Source organism: Bemisia tabaci, unplaced genomic scaffold, assembly GCF_918797505.1.
Source record: "Bemisia tabaci unplaced genomic scaffold, PGI_BMITA_v3".
NCBI classification, from domain to species: domain Eukaryota; kingdom Metazoa; phylum Arthropoda; class Insecta; order Hemiptera; family Aleyrodidae; genus Bemisia; species Bemisia tabaci.
In genome coordinates this window covers 1-25,001 of record NW_027311840.1, presented here as the reverse complement: position 1 = coordinate 25,001, position 25,001 = coordinate 1, and the positions used below count along the sequence as shown (strand labels likewise).

The window sequence follows — 25,001 nt, the reverse complement described above, 5'->3', positions numbered from 1 at the left end:
AAGGAAAAATATACGCATAATTATTCTCAAAAATGGACGTATTTCTATCAAAGAGAACTGTGAGCAGGTGAGCAATATGGGGCGTGCTCTAGAAATCTGCATAAGAAGCAATGTGGTCAGTGGGCGTGATTCCTTTTGAAGAATTGGAAAAGCGGGATATTAGATTCTATCAAAGAGACCCTGTTAATTTGATCCCTGTTACTTGTGCAGGTGCATTCCTTCGCGTTTTGTTGTTTAGGCCGAGTGCCTTGTTGCTCTATTTCCCCTTTTAATGTTGGATTACTCCTAGGTCACTACACATTTTAGATCGCCTTTTTTTCTCTTTCTTTCGAATTTTTTTTTTAGTTCATAACTTTGGAGAGATATTTTCGAATCCCGAAAATCAGCAGCATAGTCTTTAAGTTACCTGTGAAGGTAAAGTTAGCTTGAAGGAATACTGCCGTGCTAAGGAAAAACGCCGTCTGAGTCTTCAGACGTTGCCAAGTTTCCTCCGATAAAAACCGAATTTACTATGGGGAAATTCTGAAAATTATTCTCCAAAATTTTCAGACAATTTTGTACGCAATTTAATCTAAAATATCTTAATGTTTCCTGGAAAAATACGCATGAATGTTGTTAAAAATACATGTCTTATCTGGGGAAATTCGGCAACTCTCGAATGTTCATACGACGTTCTTCCTTACCAGAATACGACACCGAAACTATCTCGTTTGCTGTCTTATAAAATCTCTGCTACCATCATTCTTTTTTTCCGAGAGCGTCCGCAAAACTCCGTTTTTTCCAAGTGCCAAGTTCAAATGGAGCTATGGTGTTCAGTTTGCCGTGTGGCATGTTCAACATATTGTGGTGATATGGATAAATGGCAACGTTGCGGCTGAAAGGACAACAGAACAGGAGCGACAGCATCACCCAGCCCCGGGTTCTTCACAAGCCGAGAAGAGAGATAGCTGTGGCCTGGTCGTACGCGACCGAGGGAGGGACACTTGCTGTCACTGGCGTCAAGTTAAACTACCCCTGTGCCCTCCCTCTCGCGGCGACAAGCGCTGACAGGCGACCCTCCGGTGACTTTTTTATGGGGCTATTATCGCCGCCCGCTTCACCGAGCATTCACGCTCCCGGAACGCGACGGGGGGCTTTGGAGAGCCGTTTAGGCTTTCGGCGAGGTACGGGGGCCACAAGAGTCAGCCGAGAGTTCCCAACCAGGAAAAAACGCCCTTGCGAGGCCCCCAAATCAGCCACATGACCAAGGGCTGCCTTGCCTCGCCAGTGACAAAGACAAAAGCCGCAACAAGTTGCAACGCCATGTCGCAGCATCCCTCTCCCTGACCTATAATCAACTTATTTATAATCAATCCTTATAGATCAACCAATGGGCCAACTCTGGGGGTTGACCGACGAAAAGTGAAGAAGGAACAGGAGGATGAGTCCTGGAGGTCCTCGATAGAAGAGGCCAGGACACTCTAGCGACAGATACCGAGCGAAGTCCCCTGCTATTTTTTTTCGGCTATTTTTCTTTTTTTCATTTTTTTGACTTAGAGTTATTCTGCCACCATACTATTTCGAGTTCATATTTTTTGAGATTTTTGCTGTTCGTTTTCGCTGTTCGTGTTCATATTTTCGGAGATTTTTTTTGCTGTTCGTATACATATTTTTGACATTTTTGCTGTGCGTATTGCCACTCTGACAAACCGCTGTTCGGGCAAATGTAAAACGGAACTGCCCATCAGTTTACCAGGAAATTCGTGTTATATCAAAGGAAATTTGTTAACGCCTGAAGGTTCATTCGGAGTTCTTCCTTAGGACGGCAGAATACCAGGTAGTGGGTTGGTCTTCATAATGTTGTGACAAAACGCACTCAAGGTGAACGAGGTGAAAGGGAATGCCAACTCAAGTTACGCAACAGTAGGTAGACTTACTTGTAGACTGGATGTCAACTTTCTTCTATGTCTTTTTTCTAAATTTGAAATATTTCCGCAACCAGTTCCGGAGTAAGCGTGCAGTATCACGTGAAGTTGAAGGAAATTCTTAGCTTTTCGCCTATGTAAAACTGACGTTTATGATTATTATTCTCACATCAATATAAAAATGGCGTATTTTCCGCGATTTTGAGATATCGTGCTGAGAGCTGACGGCTACACCTAGATACTAAGTTAAAGTGGAAGGAACACATAAAAATCAAAAGAGAAGAATGCTTGTTCAAACTTAAAAAATTGTATTGGTTAATAGGTAAAAAATCTAAGTTAAGTATTAGTAATAAGCTTCTATTATATAAACAAATTGTACGACCCACATGGGCATATGGAGCTCAAATCTGGGGGTGTGCAGCACGGTCCAATATAGAAATTTTACAAAGAGTCCAAAATCGTGCTCTGAGACAGATAGTCGGAGCACGATGGTATGAACGTAACTCTGATATCCATAGAGACCTGGGGATGGAGACTGTCTCGCAATTTATAACTAAAGTTGCAACCAACTATGAGAGACGGCTCCATCACCATCCTAACACCGAGGCTTTACTATTACTTGACAACTCAAATGAGTTTAGACGCCTCAAACGGGTGAAACCGTGGGAACTGGCCAGCCCCTTGGTTTGAACCATTAATTTTAGTAACCAATTATTTCTAACCATTTAGATAAGTTACAGACTACCCGGTCGTTTGTACTCACACATTTATTTTGAATTTAGAAACAAAGTGTATAATTTCATTGTGAAAGTTCGCTTAACACTAATAAAAAAAAAAAAAAAAAAAAAAAAAAAAGAGCTGACGGCTCAGTCAAAAATATTGACCCAAGTGAAAGAAAATTAAAATGTCTTAAATCAAGATTTTGTGTGTTCTTTGGAGGAAGTGGAATGTATTATACATCAATAGAAACGCCGAAATCTCGAAAAGTTAGTTTTGGACATATTTTTTCCGATGAGTTGACTGAATCCGAAAGAAATATTCGGTTTCGATTTCCGATGTTATTTTTCATAAAAAATGAACAAACTGGACGTTGGGTGTCTGATTGGCTAAGGAAAAAAAAGCGCGGATCTGGTGGTCGCGCCCTTTCCCTATTCAATGTGCACTCATATTTAGACCGCGTTTAGCAGAATGGAACCAAGCCATATCAGCTATTCTGCTGTGCTAAGGGAGAACGCTGTATGAACATTCGAGAGTGTTGGAAATGCATATTTCTGTGAGGGGAAAACAGTGCAGGACGGGGCCGTGTTCGGAGTTTTCCGAGCTCTCATTGTTTTCATGGGCGGTTTCGCAACTTTCAGTGCATTTTTCCTCGCTCCTACTGAAAGTTGCTGAGTCCGCTGAAAACGGCGAGTAGCTGGTGCGGTGGCTTCGACGCGGCTGCGTTTTCGGCAATCCGGTTTTAGCGATGTAATAGGCGACGCCCAGTGCCTCTATGTTTTACGGAATATATCTTTACTGTCCTGTCATAAGATTGTAGTCTATTTTCCATCATTCCTTTTTGGAGGCCTTTTTTTACCTCTCGACAGAGAGTTGCCAAATATCCTTGGGTATACTGTTTATTTTTAAAGGAAATTATGAATATTTTTCCCTGAAATTTCTAGACACTTTACATCAAACTACAAACAAAATTGTGTGGGAAATTGGCCGAAAAGTAATAAAAAATTGCCCTGAAAATTAGTGATTTGCCAGAAGAAATTTGGCAACGCCTCAAGGCTCATACTGCGTTTTTCCATAGCACGGTTGTATTGCCAAATTTTACTGGGCAATTTGAGTTTTTAAAAGAGAGCGTTTGTGCGAATTCTTTTGAAAATTTTAAGAAATTTGCCTCGCACTCACCGAAAAAAAAGTAGCCTGGATCAAGCATGATAATTCTTGAATTTGCCGCCAAGAATTTTCTTTGTCTTGCTGTAAGCTGACTTTTCCTTGATTCAAGAAAAATAATGCTTGGGTTAAGCAAAAAAGTAGCTTATATTAACCAGCAAAATTCTTGATTTTAGAAGAAATACTTCTTGGTGGCAAAAAAATTCTTTTTTTTCCAGTGTATGCAGAAAATTCACTGAAATTTGCTCAAAAATCCGCGCAACCGTTTTCATGTAAAACATTATATTGTCCGATTGAATTAGGTAATAGCTGGTGTGGCTTGGTTCCTCTCTGCTCAACGCGGGTACTAGTTTCAGTAGTTTTCGATGCGCGAATCGTGCTCTACGTGAAATGTCGGTTAAGAAAAATGTATGAAAATGCTTAAATTCATTCCGTGTCTACTGGTCCACTCTACTTCAAGAAGGGAAATTCAGGGGTGCAGAAACTTCTCAACCACGCGACCGGCCGCTCGCGTGGAAAGGGGGAACCCATGTGAAGACAAGAAAAATGGGGGAACCTTGGGAGGTTCTTTCTTTTCTTCTTCTTTTTTTTCTTGAGGAACTTGACCGTTGAGTGCGCTACTTTAAGGGAATATTCTTTGATTGTTTTAGGCTTGAAACATGTCTTCACTGTCTCCAAAAGCTATCGGACGTGGTCGTGCAAGATCCACAGCCCGCGGCCGTGCACCCGGCGAAACGCAGACCAATGGTGCTCCACCACGGGTGAGTCTTGAGTTCATATTCCAAGAACATTTAAGTAATTGGACTGCATTTTGCAATTTGGAACTATAAATCCCGGTTTGGTTACAAACAACGTATGTGCCATTAGTTTCCCTATGCGCATGAGTGTTTTTCCAGATGAGCCAGAATTTATAGGTCCAAATTGCAAAATGCAGTCCAATTGTAGCATACATACATGAATTGCATTTTGCAAAAAGGAACCACTAGCATTGCAATGATGCTAAGATTGTGCAACTTCATCTTTTGCGATAAAATTGCGGAAATCGTGAAAAACTATGAAATTTAGATGGTAATTTTTGTCTTAAATTTACAGTTTTTAGCGAGTAAAATAGAAACTATCAATGGATGATCGGGTTTTTCCTCCAAGACAAAAGAAGTTGCACAATCTTAGCAACATTGCAATGCTAGTGGTTCCTTTTTGCAAAATGCAGTCCACATGAAAATCGTTCCTGCAACGCGCTCTGGCGCTCTGCGACACCCAGAACAAGGTGTCTACTAGTCCGGAAATTCCACCAAGTCCGGACCATAGCACTGGTTTTTTACCGGGCGGTCCGCAAGTACTAATAAAAAAGTGCGGAAATTCCGTAAGAAGCTCCGGAATTTTTCTCTTCATACCACGTGTGTTTTTTACCAAGGCCTGGAAAGTATGCAATGCCCTGCGCGTTGATTCCTAACTGAAGTGAAAACACGGCATCCCTGCTAATGTATTTGCCCCCTATCTGCGCATGGAGTGTTCGTCTTGATGCAGAGGTGGATTCTCAGGATACCAGGATAACCCAACTCTTACGTAATAATCAATAGTCAAATCGCAAATTCCTCACAAATGCAACAATGCAACATCTCTATTGAGATACGCCTTCCCCGTGGTGGGCGATCAGCGCAACACGCGAACTGGCGCGGCGCCTACAAACCTAACAGGGATACTTCACGCATTGCGCAATGCGTGAAGTATCCCTGTTAGGTTTGTAGGCGCCGCCAGTGCGCGACTGCAGGTCTCGCGCTGGCAGTACGCCGCATTGCGTTGTGTTCGTCTTGATGCAGAGGTGAACTCTCAGGATAGCGTGGGATATCCCCTCCATTTCGGCCATCAAGAGCTTTTTTTTGAGCTTGGGAGTTGATTTCAGAGAAAACCAGTGGCACCATCGTGTTTCTCGTGAACTCTTACATAAGAATCAATAGTCAAATCGCAGATTTCTCACACACGCAACATCTCCATTAACGAGGCTAAGAGGGGGGGGGGGGGGGGGCTGCCCAGACCCCTGGACCCGCCCCTTGTCTACGCCACTGGGAAGGCAAACGGGTGTTTTCGTATCAAGATCATTACATTTTAAGAGGGGCTCATTTGGATTATAATTCAATTTATTAGTTTTTCCATTAAAATTTTAATTTACATTCCTTTTACTCATTTGTACGTAACGCTGCATGTAGCGATTAAGGGTTACTTTTTTTGAATATCAATATTATTATACGAAGATATTTTATTCTTTAATAGGTGCAAACTACAGGAGACAGCGCAACATCGCCTTCTCAATAAATAAGTCTTCAACGAACGATAAAATACAGTATATCGGCGTGAGCCGCCATGGGGGTAGTTATTATTATTGAGCTAAGTTTTATGCAGTTAGTGCCAATTAGTTCTCATCGACTTCAGAAAAAATTAAAAAGAAACTATTCATACAAATTATACGATCTATTTAAACGGAACCTAATAGGCGCGTCTGTCCGCGGCGTCCTGGACGCCGCGCCGGCGAAAAACTCTGGTACCGAGTCGAGGGCGAGAGGACGCTGACATTTTGGAGCACGGCACCTTACAGGAGCGGAATTCGTGGATTTTTTCCGCTCTATCCGCTGTCAATTTCTCGAATTTTCTTTGATCGGACAGTATGCTTTGAGCCGCGAAAATGGCTGGACGCGCTTTTTTTAGGAGGGTGTGGATTCGATCGATAAGAATCGACCGAAAAATAAAAACGTGAATAGGTCCCCTGGTAAAAATTAGCAGTAGAATCTGTGTTCCAAAATACCGTAGACCTAAAGCCGGCTGTAAGATTTCCTTTCTGTAGCCGGCTGTACAATTTCTTATAGCCTTTTATAGCCGATGGCGATTAAGCAATAGCCAGACGATAAAGTTCATGCTAAACGTTAGTAATTACGGATACTAGGACTGAGTTAGTTTTTGGACTACCGCTCTCTTTTTGTGCCGTAGTATCTTGATTTATTTTGCGAGGAAAGCTCCGTACTTTTGAAGGATGCCTGTCATTCTTAATATGTTGGAGCGCCTTCAAATTTATTATGATACTGTGCAATACCCTGGTGTGAAATAGTTGCTTCAGACGCCGTGGCACGCTGCGGCGCGGCGCGGCGGGCGGGCAGAGAGTGCGAAACGCGCATTGGCGCCTACAAACCTAACAGGGATACTTCACGCATTGCGCAATGCGTGAAGTATCCCTGTTAGGTTTGTAGGCGCCAGTGCGTCGCCGCTCAGCTTTGTGTTAGGCTCTAATATTTAATTTCGCGGAGTCAGTGTTTTTCAACTCATGATTTTGAAATGTTTGCACACTCTGTATGGATTATTCTCATTTTAATTGATGAAAATAAAAATGTCGATGATGATGTCGTAATAGTTTAAGAAAGTACAGAATAAATATATGGTAGGATAAAAAGAGGAAGGGATAAGAAGTGAATGGGTAGGAGTGAGAGCGCAACCTAAGAATTAAAATCTGAAATTAAGGAACTTGAAACTTTCCCTACCTTTGTTCACTTCCATTAACTTTGTGACTTTGCTTTACCGTTCCTTTTACCAAATCAATAATTGATTATTCTTATATCTTATTGATATCCCTATATCTGCCCTGATCTCCCTCCCCCCCCCCAAATTTTCGGAAAATAACAGATACACAATTTCGATTGCCATTTTCACGATTTATAGGTTTCTTTTAGTGACTTTGCTGACACTCTGATAAATTTGCTTCCGGTTTTTGGGCAACATACTCATTATAAATCAAGAGAAATTACTGGTTTCTCAGATTTGCGGTTTTTTAGCTCTATGTGTAAGTATATAATTCGGAGGAATTGCCTAATACAGCCTAAATGTCTACAGTTTTTGCTTTGCGCTATATCCTAGCCCGGCTTGATAAGCATTGAAAATTAAAATATAAAAAATAAAAACATAAAAATATAAAAATAAGACAACACAATATTAAATAAAAAAATAAATAAATAATAAATTTAAATATTTAAAATATTTAACTGCCCCATCAAATTTAGCAACAGCTGGTGTGGCTTGATCCTTTTCTGCTAAACGCGGTCCAATTTACAATATTTCTAGGCTGCATGTTAACTGTAGTGTTCGGGTTTTTTGCAATTTTCAACCTCATAGATACAATTGCGGTGCTTCAAAGTTTGCATCGCTGTTTTTGAATGAACCTTTTTCTTTTTTCTGTGTAAGAAGTCAGGGAATTTCAGCGCCAGCGGTCAGGAAATTTTCCCAAATGGTCAGTTTCATGAAAGAGCTTGATGCAAAAACGGCTTTTTTCGCCCCCCCCCCCTCTGGAAGTTCTTCAGACTTTGTCTATTGATTACTCATACTTGAGCGCTTCTTTTCCCAAATTTTCAGACCCCCGAAAAATTTTGGGGGGGAGCTAGGGGGGGTTGGAAGTCAAAACCTGTGAACCTCAATATCTCTTGAACGGAGAAAGATACTGAGGTCCGGTTTGGACGAAAAATCGTCTAAAATTGCATACTTTAAGATTCTAAAGGTCGAAATCCCGATATCACATTTTTAAGTCAACATATGTGCTTTTTTCCAGTTTTTAAGTCTAGAAAATTTCTTTTAAACGAAAAATTTACAAAGATCTCAATTTTTTATTTGACCCAAAATCAGTTTTTTAAATTTTTCGTCTTTTTCCGCATCCAACGAGTGGTCCATTAAGCTGGGGAACCAAACGGTTCCGGAGTTATGATCGATTGAAGTTTCCGCTCAACGCGCGCCGACCGATTTTCGCGCGCAAAAAAGTCGGATTTGACTGTTATTAGATCATATTGAATGTTCAAACTGAGCAAAATGCATTATTAGGGACTCTTGAGGGTCAGAAATTACCGATACTTCCAAATAATTTACGTTTTTAAGATTACAGCTCCGCAGCGCTATTTTAGAGGCCCACTGAGCGCCGACCGGCCGCTCAGTGGTCCTGTACGAAGCTGCAATTTTAAAAACGTGAATTTTTTGGAAGTATCGGTAATTTCTGAACTCAGCGACCCTCAAGAGTCCCTAATAATGCATTTTGCTCAGTTTGAACATTCAATATGATCTAATAACAGTCAAATCCGACTTTTTTGCGCGCGAAAATCGGTCGGCGCGCGTTGAGCGGAAACTTCAATCGATCATAACTCCGGAACCGTTTGGTTCCCCAGCTTAATGGACCACTCGTTGGATGCGGAAAAAAGACGAAAAATTTAAAAAACTGGTTTTGGGTCAAATAAAAAATTGAGATCTTTGTAAATTTTTCGTTTAAAAGAAATTTTCTAGACCTAAAAACTGAAAAAAAGCACATATGTTGACTTAAAAATGTGATATCGGGATTTCGACCTTTAGAATCTTAAAGTATGCAATTTTAGACGATTTTTCGTCCAAACCGGACCTCAATATCTTTCTTCGTTCAAGAGATATTGAGGTTCACAGGTTTTGACTTCCATCCCCCCTAGCTCCCCCCCAAAATTTTTCGGGGGTCTGAAAATTTGGGAAAAGAAGCGCTCAAGTATGAGTAATCAATAGACAAAGTCTGAAGAACTTCCAGAGGGGGGGGGGGGGCGAAAAAAGCCGTTTTTGCATCAAGCTCTTTGATTAAACTTGCACCCCCTGTTATTACTGCAGGCTGATCATTTCTGAAAGTCAATTTTTTTTTTGTTTCAGCCGGTTGGGAGAGGCGCTGCTATGCTCCAAGCTAGTATGTCACAGCTGTCAATTGCCAGTAAGTATATTTTCACAGTTTAAGAGGTTAATTTTTTCAATTTGAAAGAACTTAATGGTCATACAGTTGCTCCTGTCGAGTGGAGTTCTCAGAACTGTAATTGATTTTGAGAAATGTTAATCAGAAGCCGCGCAACGACATCATTTGTTGCCTACTTTCCTTTCATGTTTCAGTTTTCTTTACAAGAAGAATTTTAATTTTTTTCAAATTTTTTTTCCGTTGTTTTTCTTTTCTTTTTTTTTTTTTCCGTTTTAATATTGCTTGGATATCCTTTATAACTCAGGGCTTTACAAAAAGTCTCTGCACTGTAAAGGATCTTGAGAAACATTAACCAAAAGCAGCCTATTGACATCATAAATGTTGCCTAGTTTCCTCTCATATTGCATTTTTTTTGCAAGAAAAATTTTAATTTTTTTCACATTTATAATTTTTTTGTTTTTTTTTGTTTCCTTTTTTTAATATTGCTTCGATATCCTATGTGACCCAAAGCTTTACAAAAAGTTTGAAGATCGTATGTTGCTTAGTCCTTGCTCGAAAAGGTAAACATGAGAGGAAATTAGGCAACATCAAGGCTGAGTCTAATCAAATCCGTCCAAATTAATGATGTGTTTGGTCCATTGTTCCTCCTTACATTTAGTTTAGCGCTAAGATGGTTGGAATTATTCCAGCACCCATGCTCAAATGCTGATGCTCCCATGGAATACTCAATGGAAATGCTCCCACGTCAGTTTCCCCAGATGAGAATCTGGAGCTCAGAATTATGAGTTTTCATTTCCAATCATGTATATTTTTGTGAGCTTAGAAATTTTTGAAATTTTGAGCAGAGAAAGTTAAAAACGTACTGTACATAAATGTGGGAAGTCGTACGAAACCCTCTTTAACTTAAACGAGCACTCGCTAAGTGCAACTGCATGGTGTGTAATGCAACTCAAAATGTTCTTAACCTACCTGCAAAAGCACCCAGAGAGAGCAGGAAACTGTGAAGGTATGGAAATACATTTTCTACACCATATCATCTTTCATAATAGCTGTTTATTTCAGTTGCAATGTAGACTCTCGGTATGAAAGAATAATGCCTTGTAACATAAACTTTGGTGATTATGTTATATGTGTCCATTTTCTCAAGCTTCTCCAAATTCATTAGCTACATGAAATGTCTCATATCCACAGGTAGCAGCAATGGCAGCAGTGGAGTTCGGCCGAAGGCAAGAGAACTCTGTCAGACTACAAATAAGTCTCTAAATCGCGAAAAAGGTTGGTTCCAAATACTTTGGCAGTAACTGTAGGGTTTCTGGCGGTTTAGGAGAAGCTGGGCAACTTCAGCTGGTGCTATTCAAGGGATTGCAAACAACTTCCAGTGCCTCTTTTCATAATTTGAATCTTCAAAAAAGAAAATTTTGTCCAAAGCTTGGCGAAAGTTGGCGTAATTAAAAAAAAGGATTAAAGTGGAAAGTTTGTTCGAAGCTCAGGAATAATCAGGGAAAAGTGAAAAAAGTAAGGGAAAGTCAGGAAATTAGAAAATGAAGAAATCAGGGAAATCTTGACTCCCAGCCTCATTTGCAAGATTGTGCAAGAAAATATGGACACTTCACATAGGTTTGAATGGGGAATCAGCACCATCTGACAACTATGCTCCCAGCATTTAGCTTTCTTTTCTGGCAGTATTATCTAGTTTTTAGTCCATTCTAGTTAAGTCAGCAGACTGAGAAGTTCAATCAGAATCTTCCTTTTTTATTTAATGAGCTTTTTCAATAGTAATATTTTGTACAAGGAAAATCGTATAAACTCATAGACAGGGTTTGTAACGCCTTGAAAAGTTTTTAAAATTTACGAAATTGTCCAGTATTGTACATCATTGAATTGTTTTGTCCACAGCTTTGAAAGATTTTTTTTTTTTTTTATTTTGCTGTGGCGACTTTAGAAATGCCAAATAGCATTGTCCAATGAACGCTTCTTTTGGTAGCTGAAATTGAAGGTTTAGGAACAGGAATCTACCATTTTTAAGACATTCTTTAAGGCTCTAAAAGGTTGTTATATATCCTAGAAAGTAGGTAAGTGAAGAAATTTTCAACAAGGTGCAGAAACTCTCCAATCATGCAGTCACGATTGATAGGTGAGCTATCAGTAGGTTCAAAATTGTGTGACTCCTCACGAATCGCAGTGAAATGCCCGAATTTTTCTTAAATCGCTGTGAAATTAGCCTGCTTTTTGCAAAATTGTGGCAACTTGTGAATAAAGGACAAGAAAAAATTTATAGCTTTGGAAAAAGAGGTTTTTGAAGTAATGAGCCTTTTTGAAAAATGGGAAGTCTAATAACTTTCTGTACCCCTGATTTTCAGAAGTTATTGAAACATCTTCGAGTCTTTCCCTTTATCGATCGGAAACTGTTTAAAAATCCTCAATTTTATCCCTGAAAAATGAAATCATTAACCCTGGTAGATTTTTACATCTAGAACTTGTGAAAATAAACTGTTTAAATAAAAGGTGTACAAACTATGGATTTTCAGTTTTTGCTGCAATAACTGTTACCTAATTTCCATCATGAACTGATATTCTGAAATTTCCTCCATTTTTTCAGGCGAAAGTGGGCGAACCATTCCACTTGCAGCGAACTATTTCCAGCTTGTATCTACGACCAACTGGTGCTTATATCACTATCATGTAGATTTTGGTCCCATCAATGGGATTGAAGAAGACAGAATTTCTGTCAGGAAGCAACTCATCCGTGATCGTATGAGAGAACTTACCAATGGTGCTGGCTTCCTCTTTGATGGATCTAGCATTTTCTTGAGCACTAAGCTCCACAATAATGTAGGTTGATAACTATGCACATTTAATGTTCAAATAAAATGTCCTTTATTACAGGAGACGATTGTTGTTCCAAGCCAGAGCAGCGTCAATTCTTTCCAGCTTTTTTACTTTTTTCTCTGACAAGAAAATGTTCCTATATATTTCCATAGTGATCATGTGATGCTACTATAGAGTGGTTGTTAATGTAAAGAGGAACTTTACCGTAAAGATCTGAAAGCATTGGTAACATGGAATCTGAAACAATTTATTCTACTATTCTTCAACCCTTCAAAAATTCTTTGCCATGATCCCATTAATTTTTGGCATAAATTCTTAAACCCATCAGCAAGTATATGACCTATGCTACCATTGAGGAGTTAACTTGCCAATGTGTAGCTATAAGTCTGGGACTTGATTGATTATCCTGTCCACTCAACCAGAGTTGGTGGTAGATATTCCTGAAAATTTATGGGGAATGATGATGTCTTTTATAGGATTTACTCCTTATTCCATATCTTTGTATTGTTCTCGGATGACAAGATTATGATGTTGATACTTGTTTAGATGGTGATTCAGTAACCAGCCTATATCTTTTTAGGGAAAAGTCTAATGTGTAAAATCTAGGCTCATGGCATTTATGAAAAATTGAGTTGTAGGTGGCGTTGAACAAAATCTATTTCAGAGTAAGCTTAGTAAGAAAATTGACCTCAAAAACTCAATTTTTAGCTCTGCAACATTTGTTTTAAATATGCTATGGGCTGTACGCCTCTTCTAATTTTCAAATTTAATTTTTTTTCTTTTCATGAAATCAAGTGAACGTTTTTCATTTCCTTCTCCTAGAGGTTTCAATTGCAATCTTAAATTTCTTTTGAGCTTTTTCCATCGTTTTTTCATCACACAAATCTGAGGAGATCCTCACAAAATAGCTTGAAAATAAACGAAAAACAGTGGAGAGAAAATCAGGATTAATCAGGTTAAACCAATTATAAAATCATAGAGGTTATTATTTTGTGGTGCCTTAGCTATATCTATGGATTCAACAGTTTTTTCCAGACGAACTCAAACGATTAATCTCCAAATAATGGTTCTTTTTAAATAAGGATATGATCATAGCTTATGTTGATAAATAATTAAGTGTAAACTCATCTTTGTCACACATTTATTAACCTTAACTAGGAAGATTAAAAATGACAATTGATGAAATTTTCCTGTTGCAGGTGGAAGAGTTTGTGGCGAGACGGCTTGATGGTGGTGAATGCAAAATCACAATCACATTCACAAATGATCTTGCGCCAGATGATCTGGCTTATCTTCAAGTCTTTGGGGTGATCGTGAGAAAGTGCCTCGCAAAATTAAATCTGACTTTGGTTGGCCGAAATTACTTCGACAAGGCTGCGGGGGTAACTACCATTGAATTACTTCATCTGGTGCAAATCTGTCATGGTTTCGTCATTTTGTGTCAAAGCTGGCTTCGTTTCTCTTTTGGATAAATTAAAATGGAATAAATCATGCTATTTAACCCTAGTTCAGAGGAGTAAAGTTCTACTGTCCAGGTCATGGACGTTGCCAAGCAAAAGACTATCAGACAAGGTGTAAATTTGAGCATTTTCATGCATGCTTCCCCATTAAATATTCTTGTAGAAAACATTTTGCACAACAGAAAGTTCTGAAATCAACTCTGACTAAGATATTAAACGTTTTTCAACGCTGAAATTCAAACCTCCCGCTCATGGAAAAATAAAAGTCTACCTGAGACAATCGTGCACTAACTTTACTAAAACAGTCTTTGTGGTGTGGGAAGATGGCAACCTCGATCTTGGTGCTTAGGCTTAGCTAATGCACATTGTCAATACTCTGAAAAACGCAAGGAACGCAGGAACATTGCTTCATTAAGAAGCCTGCCAAAACTGTTGAAGTACGCTTTTTGGTTCAAGTACACCCATGTTTTCCTTGTGAGCGGGGAATTCAAAATCCTTGTAACGAATCAAAAAAAAAAAAACGTTTATCTGTTAATTAGGATTTTGTTTCAGTAATTTTTGTTACAAGTATCCTGTTCTAAGTGAAATTTTGGCTAGGAAACATAAATCAAAATGCTTAAATTTGTACCTTGTCAAGTGATCCATTTCCATTTTCATCTTCTAAAAAAGACATCAGCGTTTCCTGCATTGGTCATTTTCAATTTTCGCTCGTTAATTTTTCAAAATTAAGTCTTTTCTGAGTCTTTCAAATTAGTATCAAAAATATTTCAGTGCACTTTATGATGAAATAATTTCCTCACCAGTCTGAACTCTTCTCAACAAATTTATGCGTACTGTGTATTTTTTTTAAAAACCAAAGTTTGGTCATTAGCTTAACTTAGAAGTTAGTTTACAATGCCGAAGTGGACAAAAGCCAACTCTGGTCTTCTTAGTGGCTGGTTTTTTACTGTTTTGAATGTAAAAAACTCATTTACTTCTTACACATCTTAATTTACTTTCTTGAACGGATTTGACGTTTTGAACATTAAATTTTGCCTGAAAACTTTCATATTATTCATTTATAACCATCTGGCACAACTTCAATTGTCAGGGAATTTCTTTAAAGTGTGCCGAGAAATCTCATACTTTGAATTCTGTGGTGAACCAAAAGTATTATTTTTTCAATATTTTATTACAGCCTTGTAAGCATTGATTCTTACCATAGAGCTGTCATCAGTTTGCAGAAATATTCTATCACCTGAAACTTAGAAAATATCTTCTTTGTGCTTGTTTTATTTCCCGCAGTGATCATTTAAAAATAAATGCCTTTCATAAATCCGTTTTCAATCAGGCGGACTTTCATTCTATCCTAGGCTTTTCAAACTTGTTTTCTAATTTTTCAGGTGCCGATTACTGAATTTAATCTCACTCTGTGGCCTGGTTATTTAACTAGCATTCGACGGCATGAACACAACATTTTAATGTGCACAGAAATTATATCCAAGGTCATGCGGAGTGACACTGCGTTGGATGTAGCTCGAAGCTGCTGGCAACAAAGTCAACACAACGTAAGATCATGTTTATATAAAGGGACCCATTTGTGTGGATTGGATTAGTTTCTAATAAAGTCAAGTGAAATTTTCCTCCAGAGAGAAACCCAATTAGTTTAATACAGGGAAAAGTTCAATTGAGTTCATAGAAAACTGATTGGCAGTACAAAGTACCGATTGTTAGTTGTCAAGGTTCAGTGCTTTCGAGCGCCCCTAGAAGTATCAGGTAAAAATTCTGATCAGCTCTTTGCACTGTCAGAGGTCTGCTTCTTAGCAGTAAAAAACTCAGGATATAATTTAAATATTTGATCTCAGTAGGCTTTACCAAAGATTGTACTTGTCAATAGCTTAAAAATTAGGAAAATCAGCTCCAAAGAATTGTAGATATAGATTGTGAAAATACCAAGATTTTGAGAGTCTGAGAGCTCATTATATCAATTTATAAAGAGTTCCAAGTGTGTAATGGGGCAGTTGCAAAGAATTTTTGCAGGACTGCAGAATAGTTAACAATCGGTAAAATTTTGTGAAAAAACTAAGAAGTTCATTAAATAGTTTAAAAAATTATTTTCAAGGGGCGAAAGAGCCATAATAAAAAGCTGACAGTCAAGTTGAGTCAAGTAAGCAAAACGATGCATAAAAATAATGTCAGCCCACCAGCAAACACCGCCACAAGGATTCATGTAACTTCAGAACTTTTTTTTTTTTTTTTTTTTTTTTATATTTATTCAAAAAGTTAAACATAAAATAAAGAACAACATTAATCTGCCTTAAAAATGAAAGATAGTTAAGAAAAAAAAATTGAAATGCATGAATTTGAATATCTTGAACACAATTTTGAAAATTTTGATAGTTTGAATACATTTAAGAATTTGAAACACAAATTACATGATGAAATAAAATAATAAAGGAAATGGGAATAACATAAGTACATTGTAGAAAATTATCAATTGAACCTAGAAAAAGACACAATTATAAAGTAATACATTGATTAAGTACAAAAAATGAGAAAGAGATTTAAAAAAAAAGAAGAGGAAAAAAAAATGAAATACCTACATCAATTTAAATATTTTGAATACAATTTTTAAGATATTCAAACATGTATTTCTCGAAACAGTAAAACCTGCTCTTATTGTCCTCCAAGCCCCTCATTTTAGCAACTTAAATGAAATATATTGATTCTGTTCGAGTGTTTAGCAGATTCAGTCCTCATAATACTTCTTTGCACATCAGTTTCAGGATGTTTATAAAGCGGCCATGCTGGGAAAAACGGTATTCACCAATTACAATGATAGATATTATCGGGTCGATGATGTGGACTATAAGACTACGCCAAAATCAACCTTCAAAATGAAAGATGGAACCATTATAAGTTACTGCGACTATTTTCAGAATGTGAGTATTATTTCTCAAACTTGAATTGTAGAGGTGATTTAGTGTCGGCAAAATATTAGAAACTCTCTCTGCCACAAAGTTCCCAGATACATATGATAGACGAGCGAAATGCACCAGAGAAGTAGGGTAAAACCTAACTCATGTCATTTGAATAACGAATAGTTTGTTCGCAGTGGTTGTTCAGATATACATAGATTTAAGTTTTTTGTAAGTGAGCTTTTTCAATCAACTGGTTCTAATGCAAGCTGTAAATGCTAATTTCTCACATCAAGGTTCTGCTTCTAAGGAGGGGTATCAATAAGAGCCTTTTTTGGGTCCACTCTAGCTAAATTCCCTTAGCTCAATGATTTTTTGCTCATTGAAGGTGTGTATGTTGCCAGCAAATAGTCAAATTAGGCATTTTATTGAACGCTTAAAGTCAAATTTTGAAAGTTCAGGAAGTTTATACGTTAGGAATATGTTTTTACCAAGAACTTTCGAATTTTCAATATTTTGGAAGTAAGAATTCATCAAATTATGATCTATCACAGTATTTTCTTTTTCAAAATGCTCATACATATATACCGCACCGTATACATTATAATACAAATATAAACATTTTAACCTTCAAAACTGTAAAAACTCTGATTTTTAAAAAAAATGCCGTATCTTTTGAAATGAATGTTCATTTCTGAGCCAGAAATTATTAAAGCGATCATGGAATGATGCAAATTTTTTAAAATATTCCTATTAATGAAGACAGTTAATTATTGTGTCCAAAATTAGCTGAAGATTTAGAATTTTAATCTGAATGAGAATGTTTAAAACTTTGCTTAGGAATTCGACAAAATGCCTGAGTTGATTGTTTGTCTGCAATTTATATTCTACGGAGTGCATCATAATGTGGCCATTTGTGGTCTCATTCCGGTCTCATATTGACCTGTACATGAGTCTGAAGTCTAATTTTGGCAAAAAGTGCTTATTTTTTGGCATTCAGCTGCAAACTCTCATTTTCCGCCAAAATCGGCCTTCATACCGATGTTTAGGTCAGTATTAAACCTATAAATAGACCGAAAATAACCAAATTTTGATCCCTTTCATAGAATATAACCTTCAATCAGATAAAAAAATCGTTAAGTTCAGGAAATTCAGGGTGGGCCCATATTGATACCCATCTTTCCAGAAAGAAACGTATCTTTCAAGGCTTTTATAGATCGTATTTGATACATCAAACGGGTGAGATTGTATCGATATCGATCGGTTCGAAACATAAACATAGCTTCAAAAGTCAATTGAGTAATCTGACAGAACGGGTTTTTTTTTGATAGATTTTTGATTCGTTATGAGTAGTAATTGGCTAATTTTAAATGGCTGAATTAAAGTTGCTACGAATTTTCTCATTTTCAGCTTTTCTAACAAATGTCTAAAAATTTTGGTTTGAGGTTATGTTCTATTGTTTTGAACCAAACGATACATCAAACCACTATCGAATACGATCCATTCTTACCCTTCCTGGCAGTCCATTTGTATAATGAATTAATTTCAACTCAAGAAACAGTATTCTTTGTTTCGAACAGTCCTCAAGAAAAAAATCGTTTGAATGAAAGCTTCAAAGTTCTCTCTATTACAGAATAATCGATAATTTTTTTATTTTTTTAGAAATGGGGCATAACAATCAGAGACCTCAACCAACCCATGTTGATTCATAAGAGTAAAGCGAGGGAGTTGAGAGCTGGAATGGCTTCATTCATATACCTAATTCCTGAGCTGTGCTCTATGACAGGATTGGATGATGGAATGCGGTCGAATTTCCGTTTAATGAAGACTGTGGCACAACACACAGGTCTTTGTCCGCAAGAAAGAGTGAATAAACTCATGGCGTTTAACCATCGCTTGAGGGTACCTGAAGTAAGTTGCTCTCATATATTTGTTCTTCAGGGTGCTTTTTATCTGAAGCCAGAAATATCTCAGGTGGTTTTTCCATTAATAGGCTTCCTGTCAGTGTGTTAATGCGTATTTTTCCGGATTGCAAAAAAAAAACAAGTTAAAAATGATGTAAGCTGAAAGTTGTCATCTGAATCACTAAATTCAAAAAGGGCACATGTCCAGAAAACCAAATTGTTCAGGAGACACAAAAAACTGTTTATTTTGTGGTAGATATTTTTTTAAACATAACGACTTTCCAAAAAATATCTACCACGAAATAAACAGTTTTTTGTGTCTCCTGAACAATTTGGTTTTCTGGACATGTGCCCTTTTTGAATTTAGTGATTCATCTTGTATGATCAGAAACTGCCACCAGTACTTTTGCCTAATTGCGCCAGGAATAAACTCGCCAGACAATTGAAAAGCAGTCACTATGTATGATTTACTTGTCAGGAAACAAATTAACTTAATAATTTTACAATAAGCCGAAGGAGTAGACCAGACCATTGAGTGATCCAATTTATTCTGAAGATCTTAGTTGCTGCAAAGGTTTCACTTACTAGTTGAATGGCATGAATTAAATTTTGTACATCAGAGGTATTATCTATTTCTGATGATTTTACTACTACAGGAACAACCAGATTCAGTTAAAATGAAGGAAATTGGCTTTCTTACGGTGAAAAATGTAATCCTTACTTTAACTTTTGTTCAAGGTAGCACCGATAGAAATAAACCCGTGTTAATTTTAGCGCAGACTTTGGAAAGGTCATATGAATTTTCTTGGATCTTTAATTAATCAGTCAAGTTCTTTGCAACAACTGCCGGCAACAAAATTCCTGAATTTAAGGAAAAACACCTTTGAATTGGTCACTCTCAAAGAAACCTAAGCAGCAGAAATGAGAATTCAAGAAAAATGAGCAAAAACTGTTTTTCATCATCTCCCTCTAAATCTTAGAGGTCAGGAAAATGATTGTGTGAGAAGATTAATTCATTATTAGATTTTGGTTGTTTAAGAAATTTTCCTACAATTTGAGTGGAAATAGAAAAAAAAAAAAAAAAAAAAACTATTTCGCTCCAAAGTATTTTTGAGAATGAACGAAATTGCATGTATAATAAGATACATATTATATTTTCCTCAATTCAAGTCAAATTTTTAGTTTTTCAAGCCGTAGTGTGCTCAAAAACTTTCATTTACTTTTCTCTACCTAAAACACGATTTTAACTTACTCAAAGATAGTTACACTGCTGACGATCACAAGTGCAAAAACGTTATTAGAAGCTCTAAAACTAATACATGTTTGGTCGGAAAGAACTAATGTATTCCCCTTCATTCTTAAAAATTCAAGATAACTTGCGATCATACGATGGATTCAAATTGGATCCAATCAAGATAAACAATTACTGTTCAATGCTTTGGTGTTTGAGCTTTTTTGTGAGTGACTAGGCTTGTCAGATGTTTTTCAGGCCTTAAAAATACGTTTTTCTGCTGGTAGATGCATCTATGTCCAAGCAGTACAGACAACCAAAAACTCGATTTTCGATTTTTTTTTTTGTGTGTTTAAGTCTTTCTGAGGATGACTGATTCAACTGCTGACAGCTAAATTCCTTAATTTTAGGAAAAATTGTTTAAAACGTCTGCAAGCTTGTATTTGCAAGAATCTCAAACATTTTCTTTTAATTGTTTAGCTGATTAAGCTTCTTAAAGATTATTTACTGTCTTTGTGTTCTCCAACACTGCTATGCTGAAGAAGAACGCCTTATCAGCCTTCAGTAGTTGCTAGTCTTCTAATTTTTAAGTTTTTATAACAAAAAATGAAGATAAATTTTGTTTTAAAATGGCATGAGTATTACTTTTTACTGTTAAAAAAATTCACAGAAAGTTACAAAGTTTTATTCTGCTTGGTTTTCTGTTCAATAACATTAGTGTCTAGAGAAATTAGGCGATACGAAATGCAGTTAAGCTAATTCCGATCAAATCCTTGCATTTATTTTTGGAAGTGTCAGATCATAATGACCCGATAATACATACGTAACAAAAATTACTCATGATGCATTAGTCTTACTTTTTCTGTTATCATGTTGAATCCAAGAATATAGATAGTTTCGCAACAAATTCGCGATTTTCATGCTTTCAAGAGCTGGCTTTCCCATGTTCTCACAGTGATAGTGTGATCGGAAAGTTTCTGCACTTCTGCATGAATCTGGTGATTAATTATTGACATAATTTGATTACAGATAGCGCAGGATTTGACTCCATGGAACATGGAACTTGCTCAGGATCTGATGAGATTTGAAGGTAGAATCCAGAATCCAATGACAATCCTGCTAGGCAAAAAAGATGAGAAAAGCATTAACTTTAAAGTCGATTCTCGAGCAGATTGGACAAGTCAACTCCGCCAGAATCCTGTTTTTGATCCTAAACATCTTACTCATTGGACTGTGATAGTTATCAAAAAAAGCGCACGGAACGCCCGTGATTTTGTCGCCAATATCAGGAGAGCATCCAGAGGAATGGGGGTGACCTTTTCCGAGCCTAATTAGTAAGTTTCAACTTGATTCAGGATTGCTTTGCTTGTCTCCTATCAGCTTTTTATTTATTGTAACTATCCACGGAAAAGGAGGCTTTCAAGGATGACTGAAGGCAAAATTTTCAGGAAGTTGATCTTTGTCTGTGTGTGTAATATAGTTTTTGACCGATGATGGATGACCCTGTATAGTGTCTAAAGGAAGAAGCTCTGCGCAGTTCAGTGCATCTACAAGTCATCAAAAGAGTAAAGTTACATTTTAATTAATGAGCTCGGAGGACAAGGCGCATAAGTGCAGTTTTTGCTATTTCGACAAATAAATGTCTCAAGCTTTGAAATCGCATGGATCCTTATGCTGGAAAGAAAGTTCAAAGTAACTTTTTGGTGCTTAAACATTGGAATTTGAGAGCGAATTCTTCACAGAATATTCATTAAGACTAGTTTTACTTGAAATCATTAATACCTCAATTTTTCAAAAAACTGCAACAAGGCGCCTTGTCCTCCAGCTCTTTTAATTTAGAAATTTTGGCCGTGAATGTACAAGGCGATCTAGACCACCCGTACCAGGCTGTCTTCTTGGTTATTTCAGGTTGGACGAGATTGTGGACTGGAGGAATGAATGGGGATTCAACCCCAAGGAATTCGAATTCCATTGTCTGGAGGCCATCCTGACTTCCTTTAGGGGATTAAAAAGGGTCCTGCTTTTTAAGGTTCAAGTTCCTGATAAATTTTGAAAATATCCTGTCAAAATCAGAAAGTGCTGACAATTTTAATCTTATTCAACACCAAAAGGTCCACAATCGCTCTATCTCTGTCAGATGTATCGACCACCAAAGACGGGACACAGTGCTCCCCTCAAAGAAGTCGGCAGGTCGAAGTAGAGTCTCGGAAAATAAATGTGATGATTCTCAGGTGATCATCTTCAAATAGTCCAAATTTGATGGACTTGATGCCCCTGTAAGCTTTGCTGACAGGACACAAAGAGACTCTTAGTGTTTAATTTCAAAAATGTAAAGGCCCCCTCTTGTACCGCATCAATTGGGCCTCAGATAGATCAGATGTGGATATCTTTGGGCCAATTCTCCAGGGAATATTTTTTTTTTTTTTTTCATGCCTCCGTGTCAATTCAGCTACCTGCAAGGTTGCCTCAATTAGGGAATATGGGGAAATGTTGGCAAATTCTAAAGATTCAGGGAAAACCTGGAAATGTCAGAGAAAAAGAGGAACGTGTCTGGGAAAAATTGTTAAGTCACCCTTATACGCCCCTATAGAATAGGTTTGACGTTTTGAACAACAGATTTTGTGTAAAGATGTTTCAAATTACGTCTTCTTAACCATCTGTCATATCTTTAATTGTCAGTGAATTTGATCAAAATGTGACAAGGAAGTGTCAGAGAATTTCATTTTCTAAATTCTGTGGCAACCTTGCCCCTGCTATTTTATGGAGAGAGCTCTGTCCTTTCTCTAAAGGAGTGTGTATTTTGAAAAGGGATGGGCTAATTTTATATGGTTTGGTCCCGATTTAGGTTAGAATATTCCGCACTTTCTTATTTTGGTAGGAAAATTTTAACATTTAACCACGAACCTCGACTTTTAGAATGAAGATCCCCCTTTTGCTGGCAAAAGAAAGCTGGGGGCTTGGGACGATGAATTTCAGATTCCTTGGGATCGATTCCCTATTCGATCCCTTGGTCCTTGACCTCGTACGACGCAAAATAACTGAGGGAGAGGATTGGTGGGGATGTTCTGGATCATCCTGTATAAACTAAGTAAAAACTTCATATCTCTATCTAAAAAATAACATTTCCTTTGTAATATTTTTTGAACTGCCAATATGGAACTATTGTTGTTTTTCTCTATTGATATCATCGCATTCCTCTAATTAATGAAAAATAATTATTTTTACAGTCAGGAAATTGAAAGAGACAATATCGCTGGATTCTTACAAGGAATCAAGGATGCTTTAGAGACAAACTCGTGTGAAATGTTGCTGATATTCCTGCCCACTGATAGGCTGGATAGATATGCAGCCATTAAGCAGGTGTGCTGTCTTGATAAACCAGGTAGGAAACTGTTTCTTCTGAAGGTGCTCTTTGCGTGTCCGTTGGTGAGTGTAATCGCTCAGGAAAACGACTGTTGTAACAAAATTTCATTGGTCCCTTGATTTTAAGAAGGCTCAAGAAATAAGAACATGAGAAAAACAAGTATAGTTTCAACACAAAGGTTTGAAGAGCGCCCCCCCCCCCCCCCCCACATAGAGGTCTCCTCTTGCAGAGGATAAATTGATTTCAGAAATGATCAGAGAGAGAATGCATATCTTCATCGCAAGGTTGGCTAATTTTAGAGGGGTAGAGATAGCATTATGGGTCACTTACACCATTTTGAAATTTTTAATTTTGAATAGTTAATTCTAAAATCTATAAAAATCTCTTTTGAATAAAATTTCATGGAAGAAAAGTCTTATTTTGACCCATGTAACGCGCCTTCGCAGTTGGGCAGTTTAACTACAAATCACCCTTTATTTTAACTCTGAAGAATCAACATGAAGCATTTTTCTCTTTTTTGTGGGAAAAGACAAAATCTCTCCTGAAGTCCTGAAAACAGATGAAATGAACCATAGTAAAGCCGGCTAGTCCTTGGATCATTTAGTAATCACCTTTGATAGGAAAGCATGGTAGAATCTGTTGATATGTACCATTCAGACCGTACAAACCTTCAGGAGTTGCCAAATATCCTTTGATAAAGTATAAATTTACTGGGAAAGTTGTGAATATTTATCTTCCAATTTTTAAGACAATATTGTACGCTTTTTAATCTAAAATGTCTGAAAATTTCCAAGAAAAATCTGTACAACTTTCTTTCAGAAAAAACATTATTTGAGGAAATTTTGCAACTCTCGAATGTTCATACGATGTTTTTCCTTAGCACGGCAGCATTGTACTGATAGTGCTGTTGCTTTGCGATAATTGACCTTTTTTTACTTAATTGATGAGGAAGCTGCGGCTTTCCCCCTTTTTCTAATTTGTATCGTAAAGTCCAACCTGCTCTTGTCATCACCTGTCTTTTTCTGATTGAGTCCGTAAAATTATCGGATGTAATGCATGAGTCTAATTCAATGTTGATTGTTATGAATTGTGAGATTATTTTTCCGTATTAGGTTTTATGGTCGTCTGTATTCAGAAGAATCGAAAAGTTTGACTGAAATAAAAATAGAAGGATTTGAAATAATTTCTTCATAATATGTAGAAATGACATTTAATATTAAATGCAGCAAATCGCTTCTTCTTAACTGACCTGTACTTGCATTAGTTACCTGTGATTTATCATCGCTATTCTCCCCCCCCCCCCCCCCCCCCCCCTAAAGAGTGGCTCTATAATTATTTTCCTCTATTTTAAGGATTTTCACCAATATTTTTGAATGTGCAATTTCCATATGACGGAGGGAATATTGAATTCAAGAATAACACTAATAATTAAGGTATAAAATAACATTTAAAAATTTATTAATAAATAAACAGTGATACAGTAACAAGAAATTATCAAAAGTAAAAATATTATTTGTCTACATATTTACGTATGTATACATATGTACAGTTATTTTGCATTGTATTTGCTAGGAACTGTCAAAAAATTTTGGCACCAAATCGAGTGTTGAGCTCTAAATCAATGGATGCATTTTTCAATTTTTTGCCCTTAAGCATATAAATTATACCGAATAATGAGATCTTTGTGTAGACTTCATGGATGATTTTAAGAAATTCAGTCCACTTCTTCAATTGTGGGTCCTCCACTTGTGTTTTGGTGGTACCCTCCGTAGCCTGGCGTTCTACTTTGTCCCGGCATTCCGTAGC

General features: G+C 37.2%; 1 protein-coding gene across 1 annotated transcript; it reads left to right on the top strand.

The window, feature by feature from the left end:
- The first annotated feature begins 3,354 nt into the window (after positions 1-3,354).
- On the top strand, positions 3,355-23,374 carry LOC109035111 (piwi-like protein Siwi). The gene is made up of 11 exons (XM_072306030.1): positions 3,355-3,511; positions 4,436-4,546; positions 9,474-9,531; positions 10,702-10,785; positions 12,110-12,342; positions 13,539-13,721; positions 15,182-15,346; positions 16,559-16,720; positions 18,359-18,607; positions 20,861-21,165; positions 23,059-23,374. The coding sequence occupies exons 2-11, from the start codon at positions 4,445-4,447 to the stop codon at positions 23,312-23,314; spliced, it is 1,797 nt and encodes a 598-aa protein (XP_072162131.1). The 5' UTR covers positions 3,355-3,511; positions 4,436-4,444; the 3' UTR covers positions 23,315-23,374.
- The last annotated feature ends 1,627 nt before the right edge of the window (positions 23,375-25,001 follow it).

Coding starts and splice junctions, on each gene's coding strand:
- LOC109035111 (XM_072306030.1), top strand. CDS start 4,445: ATGTCTTCACTGTCTCCAAAAGCTATCGGACGTGGTCGTGCAAGATCC. Junction 18,608..20,860: donor ATCGCTTGAGGGTACCTGAA/GTAAGTTGCTCT, acceptor ATTTGATTACAG/ATAGCGCAGGATTTGACTCC. Junction 21,166..23,058: donor ACCTTTTCCGAGCCTAATTA/GTAAGTTTCAAC, acceptor TTATTTTTACAG/TCAGGAAATTGAAAGAGACA.